Genomic DNA, 16021 nt, shown 5'->3' with positions numbered 1-16021 from the left:
TGGACTGACTGTCGTCTCCTTCAGACTCCTGTATCTCTGCCAGTTCAGGGACAGGTTGTGAAATGTCTTCTAGTATATCTACTAGTTTACCTACTGTTCTTCTTTTTCGTCGTCGTCGTCTTCTAGGTCAAGAAGCTCTGGTATGCATTGGTCTTTGCGAGTTCCGAAATCTGTCTGGATTGTAAAAGCAACTCGTACTAACATCACTGTCCGATGATGCTTCAACGACCTCACTCTCTTTTGAAGTTACTTCCTTTTTCCTTGACTGCTTTCTCTTCTTTCTATTGTCAGCTTGGGCTTGAGTCACAGGTGGTCTTTGGACGTCCTCTACAATGATATCATCTCTAAAGTGCTTTTCAGGCTTCGCTTTTATGCATTATACTGCTTGCCTCTGGAAGGGACATTATAATTTCTTAGGCCATTCCACTTGACTTTCCTTCCAGCCCAGTCAGTGTCGTTTTCCTTGTAGAGCGGATGAGGTATACTGAATATTTGAGGACATGTCTGGATTCGAAAAGTGTGCGCTACATTGGTTGATCCAGTATCTTGACTAAGGGTAACAAGACGTTGGAAGAAACTAGCATTGGTGCCAATTATAACCGGAACCTGTTGTGAACCTTGTGGTTCAGGGCAGACCAAGGCCAGTAGTGACTGGGTCTCCTCAAAACCTGTGAGAGGAGCATGGAAAGACACATCAATCATGAAGTACCCCTTGTATGGGTAGCTGGAGGAGCTGACTCCCCAAAGTGACAGACCAGTGAGAGGATGCAGTTTCACATTAGCTAGGTATCCGTCATACCATGTATCAAACACAATGGTGACCTGAGATCCACTGTCTAATAGAGCCTGGCAAGGACATCCGTAAATTTTTACTGAGACGGTTGACGCAGAGCCCACTAATCCCTTGGGTAGGCTGCTTGACCCACTGGTTCTAGTCTGATTTATGTTTGCAAAACAATCTTGGTTCTCATTGGTACTACTTGGATTAACATTCTCTTTCTCCCTTTTACCTCTTCGTATGGAACATACCAGCTTCTGAATGACCTGTGCACAGTTTTCTGGAGCTCGGCACTTCGTAGCAATATGGCCATCTTCTCCACAATGCTAACAAAAATAATCATCTTTGTTCTTGGTAGGTCTTCTAACAGTAAAAGGAGTAGACTTGGCTTGAGGCTGGACATGTTGAACTGGCTGACTGTAGCTCACACTCAAAACAGCTAGCTGCTGCTGTAAGTCTTGTACTTGTTTCTTGAGCATGTATACTTCTGAAAGCTGATTTGTCTCACTTCTCTTATCTATCTTTGACTTAAACCCTTGCATCACTGAAGAAACTGATACACATGTCAGGCCTTCATCTAACTGTGTACGTAGTTCCTGAATGTCAGCGTTTCATAGCAGATAAAGTGAGAGTTTCTTCCTCCTTCAACTGTACCGTTTTTACTGTGGTACTAATTTTCTTTATGACAGCTTCACTTTCCTCAGCTTCAAGAATTTCATTCAGAAGAGCTAAGAACATGGGTGGGCGCTCTTTCCTCTCTCTCAACCACAACTGTAAAAGCATCATAACTGCGTCAACAGCACCACGTATCATCTGTTCTACTCGGTCCATCATCTGTGGAGACAGTCCACCTCTCTGCACCACCTTGTTGAGTGACTTCTCTATTCTGCGCAGAAATTCTGATAGAGCTTCACCACGACTTTGACGAAGGAGGAGGAAGGCAAAATACAAATCTTCTCCAGATTCAGAGGTTCCGAAGGTGCTTTCCAATGCCTCAATGTATTGAAGAGCTTTGGCATCAGTACTAGAAATCGAACTGCTTTGACGATTTCAAGAGCAGGACCCTTTAAGCTTTCCACTATCCTTCTCCTTTTTTCTTTTTCAGAACACTCACATTCTGAAATCATAAGGCGGGCTTGTTCAATCCAATTCTCCATGGTTTCTTCTCCAGAAGGAGTGGGAACAGTGGCTGAAAAAGTGCGCAATTGTCTCTATGCGCTGCTGTCGCTAAGTGGAATGACTGTCCTAGAAGACTAGATGACTAGACTAGACTTTTCATAGAAGTTCACCAACTGCATGGATGATGGTTTCAGGCGTGCTGGCACTTGAAACACTTGAACCAACAGAAGAGAACAACTGTTGAACATCATTCATGATCTTGCCCAGGAAATTTGAAAACTTTTCTTCAAACCTCATGCTTTTGGTTTCACACCTTTTAAATTATAATTTTCTTGGAGCTCCATGGGTATACGAGTGGAGTCAATTTCTTCTCGACACTCGCACAGTACTAGCAGACTGCTGGGAGTAGGTGTCACCATAGTGTCTCTGACGAGCACTCTTCCAAAGGCTTTAACTTTCTGTACAGCTTCTTCAATAGATGACACTTCAGTGTTGGCAGGAACTCCAAGCAGTAGTAGTGCATGCTTCTCATCAACAGCAACCTTCTCACACCAGTGAGATAGTTCTTCACAGTAACCCATTAATTCAAGAGGAACTATGTTCAGATATAATACCCAGGAAGGTTAAGCTTAAAAACTCACAGAAAATTTTGCTTAGTGGAAAAATAATACCAGGGATCCCGGACGAGCCCCCAAATTGTGTAGCGCCCCCTGCCCTCTTGAGAGTTACAGCCCTCAATTTCTGTAAGGGCCTGTTAAGGTCTATTCAGGTACAAGCACCCTTGCATTTTAAATCTAATAATCATGATGACAGCTATTATATTTGAACAACTTAATGCATCCTAACTGAATACAAATATTTAATTATTAAAAAACAAAAACAGACTGGCTCCAAATTTTGAAAAGTAGTGTAATTTCTCTTTGCTCTAAATTTGAAAGAATCTTAAAACTGAAGTAGTTCAGGTTTACATTAGATTTCGAAGCCATTGTTTTCAAGGACTTTTAAACCTCACTGAATATGAAATAATTACATAAATCTGAGTCACAACAACTATCAAATTATGTTTCTGTTTTCAATATTTCTAAGAAGCATCTTTCAGACTGAGACGATACTTTAAATGAAAGGTAACCATTTCAAGGTCTATTCAGGGCCTAGCACAATTACATTTTAACTTTAATAACCATCATCATAATACACTTGCTCATGCCACTACAAACTTTCAATCTCATAATTAACAATAAAGACAACTTTAGGTCAATGTATGTAGCAATTTCAATTACAGATGCCCCATGTGTAAAAATATGGATCTGGAAAGCGCTTCAGAAAAACAGGATGCTGTGTAATATGTGCTACAGTAGCAGGATATGAACTCTCATCAGTGACAGGGAAGGAAAGGTGGTCACACAGACCTCTGGAAAAAGAGCGCACAGGTTAGACATCCACAAATACTCCACTCCAGGAAGCCAAATGTTCTTTCCCAAGTGCTGTCAGGCACGGATCTATAAATGGCTTTAGAGAATAAACTTCCCCCTTTAGAAGGGGGATTACCAATGGCTGACTCATGGTCTCAACCAATCCAGCCTTAAAATGTTATGTGGCAGATATTTTTGTTAAAAGATGTTGATTTGTTATTCATGATTCTACCAAATCCACTGAGATCAGAAATATGCTTGGATAAATGAAGACATCCTGACTTCAAACCAACCTCATGTGGTGTCTTGAACCTCAAAGATCATCAGTGGGTCATCAGATCATCAGATCTCTCCAGTTCAAACTTAGAGAGACGATTCAAGTTTCATCTGCTGAATTTGGGTCTACATTTAGCAAACTGTGTGTTAGCTTTGAGAATTTAGAGTCTGTAGGAGGTCACGTCGTAACTGAAACTCACAGAGGTGATGTTTAAGAGTTGACCCAATCAATCTGGCACCTCTTAGTTGACACTGTCACCCTCTGGTACTTTATCTTCTGAATACACTAAAGCTACAGCTGAAATATCCCTTTCTAATTTAAGAGCCAGCATATTTGTGTGGAGGTGTCCATGCAGTGCTATTTTGGGAGTTCAGCTCAGGTGTCGGGCTGCAGAGCTCTTACCAAAACAATCATTCCACCATGATGTCATGCAATACAATGGCCCAGACTGACTCCAAAAGGACAGACTGGGAAGCAAAAGCCATTCCAAAGAAGAGGTCCAAAGATAGAAAAGATAGAGGGGAACATGCAGGAGTCTGACACTGCAGCTGAGACACTTTCGGTATTTGTTATCTAAATAACGCAAGGTCTGTTTCCAAAAGGAGGCTGGGTGCCACACAACATAAAGAATGAGATATGTGACTATTGTTTCATAATAAATAACAGATTTTTTCCCATTACAAATTATTTCATTAACATAACAATTTGTGTTGAAAGTGCTATTAAAAATGCACATAAATTTCATAATTTCTTTATATTAGTCCCCTTATTTTGGCCTAAAAGTTTCATAAATATTTCTTTGTTTTTATAACATATAATACCATTTAAAGGTTTGGGTAAGATTTTATGTTTTTGAACAAAAGTCTCACATTCACCAAGGCTGAATTATTTTATTAAAAACACAGCAATACAGTAATATTGTGAAATATTTAGAATTTTATCATTTATTTATATTATATTTTAACATTTAATTTATTCAAGAATATTTCTTATGATCAGTGCTGAAAACAGTTCTTAATATTTTTGTGGGGATTTGTATACTTAATTTTTTTTCAATATTTTTTGATGAAAGAATCAAAATAACAGCATTTGAAATTTGTCATTTTTTGTAACAATGATGTATACTGTACTGTCACTTTTGATCAATTGAATGCATCCTAATTTAATACATTTCTTTAAAAAAATAAAAATAAAATTAGACTGACCAAAATGAGACTGACCCCAAACTTTTGAATGGTTTTTTGAACTTTTTTAAATTTAAAGAATCCTAAAACTAAAATAGTTCAGATTTACATTAGAATTTGAATCCATTATTTTCTATGTGTAATTTAAACTCCGCTTTATATGAAATAACTACACAAAACTTCTTACCATAAAATAAAACTCAAAGAGAAGATCATGAAAGGTGAGAATTAAAACATGGGACGTAAGGAAATCAATACATGACGGTGTTTGTATCGTCTGTTCCAGCTGCTGTTTCTTACACTGACTTTCATGTTTGCTGCAATGTTTACACTTCTGCATCTCAGCTGATGAAAGGAGAAATGAGTATTGTTTGGATCTCTGGCACAAATCTGAGGCCCTTGTTATGATGAAGCTGCTGTCTCATCACTGTGAGCAAAGGCGGGTGACAGGACGTGACTGAGACACAAATTCAGCAGACGCAACAACTCTATATAACGCCTCAGCAGATCATTAAAACAGTTTCATGTTTTAAAGCAATGTGTTTGCAGAATCTGTTGATGCATCTCTTTTATCACACTGATATGAAATTTGTGACTACTGTCATGTTGTAATACTGCCTCTTCAATTAAAAAAAAAAAAGGATTCTCACTTGTTATAGGCACGCCTGGCTCAACCGTGCTTGGCTCAGGGGTGCTTCCATCCTCTTCTCCACTGATATCTAAAGGAAAAAAGTAATTATCCTATACAGATCTCCTAGCCTCGCCAAGGTTGCATTTATTTGATCAAAACAATAAACAGTGTAAAAAAATACAATTTAAAAATAACTGTTTGATATATTTTATATTTGAAAATGTTATTTATTCCTGCGATGACAAAGCTGAATTTTCAGCAGCCATTAGTCTAGTCTTCAGTGTCACATGATGGTTCAGAAATCATTCTAATATGCTGATTTGCTGCTCAAGAAACATTTCATATTATTATAAATGTTGAAAACATGTGTTGCTTAATATTTTTGTAGAAATTTATTCAGCATGAATTCACAATGGAACAGCATTTATTCGCAATGATTTATTTTTTTTTTTTTTTGCAAAATTATAAAGGTCCTTACTGTCACTTTCAATTAGGCATAATGAATAGCAACATAATGAACATTACAATTCCTTATTTATAAGTACTAAGCAGTGCAGCATTCAGATAGTCCCACCTCCTGAAGGATCATAGTACTCTTCATCATCCACATAACCTCCCGGCCGCTTGTTTTCCTCTTCTAATTCCTCTGGAAAGGGCACCTCATCCCACACTTTAGAGCTCTGAACTACCTGTAGTCAAAACAAATGAAACCACAATTTATGGGATTGAAATCAGCATCTCCAAACACATCTTGAGTTATGAGATACCTACAGAAGAGAGAGGCAAAAACAACAGTCAATGCCTTCTGGCTCCACTGAAGGTAGAAGAGATAAATATCATGTCTTTGTTCTGTGCATGCACAAAAATGCATATCGCACACATCATAGAAACATGAAATGCAAGTACAAATGTTCAACTTCAAAATGTTTGAATGTCACAGCATCAAAGTGGTATCAGCATATAAATTAAGCTAGCTTTTGCCTCTGAAACTATTTTAAGCAACATACTGTGTGTGTGTGTGTTTGTGTGTGTGTGTGTGTGTGTGTATATATGCGTGTGTGTATAACACCCTAACCAAATAGCACAGGGCTGGTACTAGTGTGGAAGTACTTTATCACGCAGAGATTAATGTCACACCCATGAGAGGTCATAAAAATCTGATATAACAGCATATATAAAACCTCTGAAATATTATCAACTACAGCATGATTTCCAAAGAACATGTTTAATATTGGTTAGCATTTCATAACACTAAATATATGATTTTCACTCTAGTCAAAGTAAAATTTGACACAATTTGTCAAATAGACACTGACGACTTGTACTCAAACTTTAAAAGTTTGGGGTCAGTAAGATTTTTATAAAGAAATTAATATTGCTATTCACAGTAATGACTTCTATAATGTTACAAAGATTTCCATTTCAAATACATACAGTTCTTTTGAACTTCCAATCCATCAGAGTTCTGCTAAAAATATAAATCACAGTTTCCAAGAAAAAGTAGAACACCTGTTTTAACCTGTTTAATGCCAGATAATAATAAATGTTTGTCGAGCAGCAAATCAGCGTATTCGATTGTTTTCTGAAGGATCATGTGACACTGAAGACTGGAGTAATGGCTGCTGAAAATTCAGCTTTGCCAACAAATTAATAAAATCACATATATTCAAACAGAAATCGGTTATTTTAAATTGTTTTACTGTATATTTGATCAAATAAAGCTTAGGTAAGCATAAAAGATAAGAGAAAAATCTCACCAAACCCCAAACATTTGAATGGAAGTGTAAATTTTAATTTAAATCAAAAATTGTATGAATAAATGAACATATTAACTTTATACATGGATTCTCTGGAAGCATTTTGCATAGTTAGCGGAAAATTGAACTCGATCAGCAGTGCCCTTTGTTATTCACTTCTTTGGTCAGCAACAAAAACTTTGATGATTTTATACAATCATGTCTCTTCTGCACCCTAGTTCTCATCTTCACATTTGTATACGTGTTTGGCAAGATGCCACATTTGGTATTTTCGGGTCTTCATAGCCCGCCAGTTCTCATTTCCCTGCATCTCCATCATGGCCGCAGCTTCCATTTAAATGGCTCCCGCAAATAAATAACTTGATCCCCCCCCCCCAAATCCTTTCTCCCCTGACTGAACACTCTAAAACAACAATCCTGGAGCTTTTTCAAAGGGAAAGCGCTGACTGGCAAAATTCTTTCAATTGGATCTGCTCAGCGAACCTTTGGTGTGATCATCGCCTGCTTCCCTGTCCCTTGGGATGGAGTCCTCCCGAAACGAGACACTGTCATTATTGTCATCCATAATTGTAATGCAGCATACTTTTGGTGAGAAGATTCAGAAAAAGTATGTGTGTCAATTTCATTGTCACCAGATAGGACACACAACTTAGCACAACTGAAGGAAACAAATCACTACGGTATGAAAGAATTTACAATTCAAATGGACTATTTTTATCCATCTACTAGTATTACAGGGTATAAATGTTAAAAGTATAGCTCACCCAAAAATTATTCCAGTTTTCCAAAACCAAGTGATAGCTTTACAGTATGTGATGAATAGAATGAAATGCAATTCATTATTAACTTAAATATTACTAGACAGTCATGGTCACCATTCACTTTCATTGTATGGAAATACAATCAGGTTTCAGTTAAGGTCAGTAAAGGATGACAGACTTTTCACTTCATGGTTAGTTCATGTAAAACCAAGAAAATGGCTAACTTGCTTAAACTCCGAGGTCATTCTCCAGCCTTAAAAGGCTTGAGTTCACCTAGCCAAGGAAATGATAGCCCAGACAAACACACACATACCGCATGCCACTGTCAAAGGAATCCAACTGTTTACTTTCCAATTATGCCATTCACAATACCATTCACAATTTGTTTTGCAGGAATGGCAAAGAAACAGACAAAGCGCTATCGTTTTGCAAAAGATGTTTGAACCTGGTGGAAAGCCTCAAGATTACTCTAGGGTTTCCCCAGCTGCTGTTTACAAGGCAAGAAACCAAATTTGCTATGTCTATGCCCAGGGACAATTTATAAGCTGAGAGAACAGGGTGACACAAATGGAATACAAAGGGAATGATATGGTCTTGGCCAGTTTGCTTGGACTTCCACACTTCTAATGAGTGACTCACACTCAGCCTCCAAAGAGCAATAATGATGGCTAGAAAGGACAGATGTACACTGCCGAAGAGTATTGGAGGCTTATCCGCTCCCACACACACCCCTTTCTGGCATTTCTAACCCCCAATCAGACCCACTTCCAATTTCCAAGGCCTTACGAGTACAGCGTGAGAAAAGGATTTAGTATTTGGGTTTTCTTCGCATTGGAGTGCAGCTGTTGCAGCAATGACTCTGCAATTACTTTGCAATTAATATTTGCAACATTTTTCTCTTTCAAAGTGTTGTCAGAAATAAATATCACTGCCATACCACACTGTTTGTTAATTAAACAATTTATACTGAAGGCAATACAAACTCTTGACTATTGAATTTACAAGTCATTATCTAAAAGGCAATGGAAAAATTGAATAAAATGCTTCTGAGTGGCAACAAATTCCAGTACATGAAATCTGGACTTGCCAAACTGTATTACATAAGGATTTCATAGACGTGAAGGGGATGTCGGTTCTTGTAAACACTCAAATGGAATGTAAACTGTAGAGCGGTAAGTAGGTGAAAGCTTGAGATATGCACTTTATACCCTCATCTGAGCCAGAACACCAAAGCACAGCCTGATACAGGCAGACCGGAGGGCAAACTTCCTGACCTCCATAAAACAACTCGCTGTATACTGCAGGGCTAGAGGTGCTAGCAAATTTCCATTAGCATTCACCTATCAGAAAATGCCAAGTATAGGTCTCTGCAGCAAAGTAATGGGAGTTACCAGATCGGGGCGTTTTTTGACCATGTTACTTGATTGGCTGACATCATAGTGACGGTAGGTTTAGGGGTGGGGTTAAGGCAGGGGGATCATTTTGATTGCATGATTTAGAAACACCCAGCAGCTTGAAAATGCCTAGCAATTCAGAAACACCCACTTTTGCTCTGCAGAGACCTGAATCTCGAAAATGCACTTCCTCTCTTGATATTGCACTACTTTTAGCCATGTTCCTTTCTTGAGAAGAACTGAAATGAAGAAGTGAATAGTTGACTGGTGCACTGTTCCGAAACCTAGTCAAAACCTAATCTTAATGATTTAAGATTTCTTGTTTTAGCCAAATTAGAAGGAAACACTGGACATCTCCTGCATGCAATCACTGGGAGGAGCTCAGGGGAAAATAAACTTAAAAATGGCAGACAGGAAACTTATAAAAAAAATTAAAAAAAATTACCTCAGTGAAAATAAAAATGTACTTTTACATAGGTGTGCTATGAATTACTTCATCAGCGTATCATGCTTGTTAGCTTAGAAACATGCTAACATCAAACTCTTCATACTGTTCATGTAGATGGAGCTTCTGTCTATGTAGAATGTTCCAAATCAGTCACTTATGAGTTTCCGTGATCGTTAGCAATGGTTACCCAAGCAAGCAGCTCACTATATTTTGGAGCAGTGCTAGGGTGAATGATGAGGGAGTTGCAGTGAAATTCACTTTTTCCACACCTATCATCTACAGAGGCTATAGAAAAACATCCATCTGACAGGCAGGGGATGACTACAGAGATAAGACACCAGCAAAGATTTATGAATGCGCAAGTGAAAGAAATATCAAAAGGCATACAAGGTAGGAACAGAGATTCCTCTGCAAGTTTAACCTCTCGGAGCAGGAGAATGCAAGGTGATGATGAGCTGCCAATTTTGACACTAAACCTCAGCTTGAGCACCTTCAGGATAAAGACCATGATGAGAGAGACCCTTCAACTACACAAAGCACTCTGGACAGGATTTGACACCAAACCTTTTCAGCAAACACATGCCTCATTCACTTTAACCATAGCATACTCAGTGGATGAGGCACATTCTTAAACAAGTTGTTACGGTCTTCCATATGGGCCTGGGGGGAGAAAAGGATGGACAAAGGCTGACAGCATACTTCTGGCAACAAGATGCAGGTCCCTCAGGTCATGCACGCGTTCCCACGTAGACCCAAAGCATGCATTTGGGATTGAGCGAGGACTCCCACAGGCATTCCAATGAGTACTGGGCAAGATTTGACATACATGCTTCCTGATGTGCCCAGCGCAGCTGTTTCCCATGCTGAACTCGAAGCTGTGAGCTGGGAGTTTCGCTCTGCCACTGTTTAAACAATCAGGTTTCCTTGCTATTCCTCTTTTCCACTCTCTCAACAACCCTTCCCAGTGAGACTCTTTCCTGCTTCACTTTTCACTATTGAGTGGCTCCATCACAATGAGCACATCTGAGCAGTCATCTAGCTCAGCGTCAAACCGATCTCCAGGCTTATTTACTCAGAACCAGGCTTTGTGAATAAGCAGCTGACCTGTGCAGGCTTGCATGGGAGAATCGGCATTGTGAAAAACGAAAGGTCAAGACAATTAGGCACTGTTTGGACCTGGTATTAAAGTCTCAGATGACCTGGTCACAAGTGGTCAACATTATTTTTACACCTGGTAAAGCTCTTGTTTTAGTGCAATGATTGATAGGTAGGCAAGCAATCCTGTCCAGGATTCATTAGGGCTGATTAGCACTTACACTACAAATGCTATGTGGTCACATGGGTTTCCAACTACCACCATGTATTGCTTGAGTGATTCCATCGCAAAATGCTTGAGACAATTTACTAATCTGTATTAAGCACTGTCCACTTAGAATCAGATTAGGTGAAATGGACATTAGTAGTACCGGCCATAAAACAGGGTCTTAGTGATTATGATTTGAGGAAGTTGCAATGTTCACTTTTTCAAGAAGCTTTCCTTGACACTGCCTCCCCAACACTTTCATGATTCAAAAAGTTCACTAAGGCATTGTAAAAGAATTCCATTTTAATTAAGTGGTTTAATCCAAGCTTTCTGAAGAAACAATCCCGTTAAATAGTGAACATTTAATTTAGGATTTTAAAGGGTTAGTTCACCCAAAAATGAAAATTCTGTCATTAATTACTCACCCTAATGTCATTGCAAACCCGTAAGACCTTCGTTCATCTTTGGAACACAAATTAAGATACTGTATTTTTGATGGAATCTGAGAGCTTTTCTAGGTGTGTACTTTGACTTTTTGCCATGCAAAACTCTGAATTTGACAGATTTCACAGTCTTAACTTGCCTGAACTTCCTGCAACTGCCTGATCTAGGGCTGGGCGATATATCGCATGTGATATGCATGCGCATCTCGTCAGTAAAGCCGGTTCCTTGATTAGCGGTAAATCTGTTGATGTAAACCATCACCTGTTTTCAAATGGAGCGGCATTTCATACACAGAGCCGTAGTTCACTGACAAGCTAGGCAGTATTGCATTCATTATCGAAGGCAATTCATCTGCGATAATGAACGTGATATTGCGTAGCTTGTCAGTGATCTATGGCTCCGTGTATTAAATGCCGCTCCATTTGAAAACAGGTGATGGAGATTTACTGCTAATCAAGGAACCAGCTTTACTGACGAGATGCGCATGCATGTTGCATGCGATATATCACCCAGCCCTACCTGATACCCATTTTGTTTTCACCTAATTTGTATAAAATTCAGCATTTCCCAACTTTTCCTGAAACTCTCAGAGAATGGTTTGGAAATACATGCTCCTGCTTCAGTGGTTAAGTATGGCAACACCCACCCACTTGTTGATTGAAGCACACTCACAACATGCAAGAGGGTGCTAAGGCAGCTTCATCTGACTGTGTACAGTAGGAAAGTAGTGTGGTATTGAAGAGTACACACTGAGGTAACTTCAGCCACCATCTGGAAGTCTTACTCACACTGCTGGAATCCCGGGATTGAAGGATCAGGGTTTTGTGGTCAAGGATTAGAGTCGCGTTTATTCATCACTTCCGTTAACAATAACTGTCTGACTCACCAAGTTACTGATACTGAAAGGTCAATACCCAACATTTGGAAAAGTCATTCCAAAGGAGTGTTTGTGTGCACATTGTCAAGTTACACATACCTCATGTCTTAAGCAAACCTCACTGTAAAGTGCCATGCAAGATGAGTTTGGTTAAACACCATTTGATTCACTGTTATGGAAAGTATGATTCTACGCAACGAAGGAAAACCTCCTAGTCCGAAGAGACCATGTTGTTTTTCAACATATAATTCTGCCCATTACTATGACATCATCTGTAATGTATTTGAAGTGCAGAAATGGTGCATTTCAGACAGGTGACGCTCAGGCCAGACAGAGCCAGCTGCTCATATGACAGTCATGAAATAAGAGCCTACGTGTCTCTTCAAACTAGGTCTGAAGCCAGAAGGCAGACTATATCCAACACTAATAATGGCAACATCATAGGAGGTGCCTGGGCTTGACAGCATGACTCAGAGAGTTTGTTGACAACTTGACGCCATACGACCGAAAATTAAGGGAGTGGGCGCAGTCAATTAAATATGAACTATCTGCCTTGACATCATGCTCAAGTCAGTCTGATTGCATCTACTAACTCAGTTTTAATCGAGTGAACTGATACCATCTTAATTGTCCTAATGATGTGTGTGGGTGGGCCGAATGTGTGAGCGCATTCCAGAGGAAGCAGCTTTCCCTACTTGTGGGGGCCCAGATGGCACCTATAGGAGAACTCTCCCCTCAATTATCACCCCAGCAGGGGAACCAATAGAGCTCCTGCACTTGCAGACCACCTATGTACGAAACCCCAAGGTTTCAATATTGCCTCAGACCACACTGTCACCACACTCCAATTTACACCATCAAAAAAACACAGAGGAGCTACAGTCCCTCCACTGTTTCAGCCTGGAATGTTCTGTTCTGACAGCACCCCGTGTTTCTGGACCTTCACACAATTATGTCACAGAGGATAAAACATAGGTCGTAAAATATGGGTCAGAGAGTTCTTACAAAACCTTGTGTTTTAAAAGGTTTCAGTAAAAGATTTCAGCTGGTAAACAATTCTATTATCAATACATTAGTTTCACTGAACATATTTTGCTCCATTTAACAAGGACACATTAAATTGGTAAAAGGTCATAGTGAAGACATTTATAATGAGGCAAAAGATGTCAAATAAATGCTGTTTTTTTCTTTCTGTTCATCCAACAATCCTGGAAAAAGTACACAATCTCTTACGAAAATAGTATGCAGTACAATGGTTTTCAACATTGATAATGACATAAAAGTGTTTCATGAGCACCAAATTAGCATATTAAAATGATAGTCAGTGACACTGAAGACTGGAGTAATTGCTCAAAATTCAGCTTTGCAGTAGTGTTGTCAAAAGTACAGACCGCGATACCAGTCAGTACAAAAATTTTCCTGTTAACATTTGAGAAATGTTGAGCAGATTCTCACAACGCTGATTGTGTTCACGCCCTCAACAGATATGACTGTGATTGGCTGCTACGATCATCACTGAAGCACACAGGAGTGTTTGTAAGCCATGGGTGCTTCTCAATATCCCTCCTCGTTTCCTCACTCCTCCGTCCTCCATCCTATGCCCCAGAAACCGATCGAGCTCAGCCATATTGTAGGACATCTCAATTCTCTAATCGCACCACGAGGAGGCGAGGACAGAGGACCGAGGAGGCTTCCTGAGGAGTCATGACCGAGGATACACAGGTGTATCCTTTGCGGAAGTGTTTTATTGACTTAACATTGCATCCTTCCCTCGTCTCCTAAGGGGGGTGGAGCTTAGACTCGAGGAAAGGAAACGAGGATGCACAAATAAGAATTGAGAATCACGCCATGTCTATCAGCAGATCCCTAATATATCTGAACATAGATGAATCCTCTGATAGGCACGGCATTATAATGCTCACATGTGCTTCTGTGTGAGCACTCAGTGAAGAGCATGAAGCGATGATCATTGTAGCCAATCACAGTCATATCGGTTGAGAGTGCGAACACTATGGCCAATCAGCAGTGTTTAAAAATCCGCTCAACAGCACTCGAATGTTAGAGGGAAACAGACGTTTTTAAAATTTCACTTAAAAATACTTTTGACTACTACACTACTTTGCAGTCATAAAAATAAGTTGTATTTTTAAATTTATTTATAGAAGATTTTTTGGGTTTGATATCTAAATATGCAGTATTCATGAAGTGAAGAATACCTGGATGACCTACTCCATCTGAAATTTTCAAGTGTCCAACCTGTGGACATTTTGCTAACCCATAAAGCCACGGAACCAGAGGAGCCATCAGATTTTAAAAATTAAAAACACAAGCCAAAGTACATTTAAAATGAAACCTTGTATACCTTAAGAGTCCCATATCTCTGTTTTTCATCAAAACAGATCTTTCTTTATCCGAAAGATAATACATCCATTCATTCTTGCACTTTTTTAGGTAAATGACAAACTCAAATGAACTACTGAATATGCATCATGTGACACTGCTTTTATATATCAACGAAATAAAGGAAGACACAGTCGACCCAATACCTTAAAACTGGTCAGCATAAGCCTGTGGTACAAATCTAATCTTTAAGGCCTCTTTTTTTCTTGACAACAAATAAACATAAACATGGCAGAGCAATTTAAGAGTCTAAAAATACAGCAGTGTTTCCGGTAATAAGAGCTTTATGGCGACCTGCACTTTGGAGACCGAGAGCAGCTCTAGTTCCCCCAGACGACAGCTGAACGTGGAGGTGCTGAGGCCAGAGGCAGCGCACAGGGGAAAAGCTGTTTATTTATAACAGGAAGGTCCTCTGTCCTGCAGCAAGCTGTCACTTAAGAAGCACTTCCTTTCTTGTCTTGGTGACGCTGTCCTCTTTCCAAAGGAACCTTGGCAAAGTGACTGAACATACTTTGAAGAGTGATGCCACAAGGCTCCAGAGAACCGAGAGAGAGGATAGACACAATCAAACAGAATAATGTTTATCAGAGCAGTGGACGTGTCAAGATGAGAGCGCAAAGGTTTATGAACGTTTGACAGCAAGACAATGACAGTAAGCCAGTACTGGAGAATGTTACAGAGCGCTTTGGACAAATAAAGTTTAAAGTGCTGAAGTGCAGGACAAGTCACACTATTTTCAAAGAGAATTTCACGAAAACTCTTCCTGTCAGCTATTGGTTGGACAAACAGAAATCTCCACCCCAACTCGCGCTATTGGCTGAGCCAATAATCTTTGCAAGATACAAAGTCATACAGTTTCAAAACAACATAAGTAAATGATGAAAGCATTTTCATTTTTGGGTGAAGTTTTGATTTATAGAAGGATTGAAGGGAGTTATTTTAAAAGGAAACTTGACCTTCACCTTATAGTAAACAACATAGCCTAGTTTCCAGATGTAAATGAGTGCTCTCAACATGTGAATGCGTTTAAGAAACAGCGAAACAATTGAATTCATATGTAGAGTTTGAACATCCAAGCCTTGCTCATAACATGTAGGGAAAACGATCTGAAGCAAGTTGTGGCAGGTTATTGACAATTCTCATGAAGCTCTGGTTTCTCAGAAAGTAACAAACTTCCGATCCTTATTCTCATGGCTGTCGGAGCTAATCTGGCACCACCTGTCGTCTTGGCTTTAG

The 16021-nt window shown here is 39.4% G+C and overlaps 1 protein-coding gene across 18 annotated transcripts in view; it reads right to left on the bottom strand.

Annotated features, from left to right (window-relative positions):
* The window catches only part of hspg2 (heparan sulfate proteoglycan 2), a 112634-nt gene that overhangs the window by 75202 nt on the left and 21411 nt on the right, over positions 1-16021 (bottom strand). For all 18 annotated transcript variants that reach the window (XM_058762906.1, XM_058762890.1, XM_058762895.1 and 15 more), the window contains exons 2-3: positions 5976-6090; positions 5421-5489 (exon numbers count right to left, since the gene is read on the bottom strand). In XM_058762906.1, the coding sequence (XP_058618889.1) occupies positions 5421-5489; positions 5976-6090 (184 nt within the window). The remainder of the gene's footprint in view (positions 1-5420; positions 5490-5975; positions 6091-16021) is intronic.

Source organism: Onychostoma macrolepis, chromosome 23 (assembly GCF_012432095.1).
Source record: "Onychostoma macrolepis isolate SWU-2019 chromosome 23, ASM1243209v1, whole genome shotgun sequence".
In the NCBI taxonomy this organism is placed as follows: Eukaryota; Metazoa; Chordata; class Actinopteri; order Cypriniformes; family Cyprinidae; genus Onychostoma; species Onychostoma macrolepis.
This window is presented reverse-complemented; position numbering and strand designations above follow the sequence as displayed.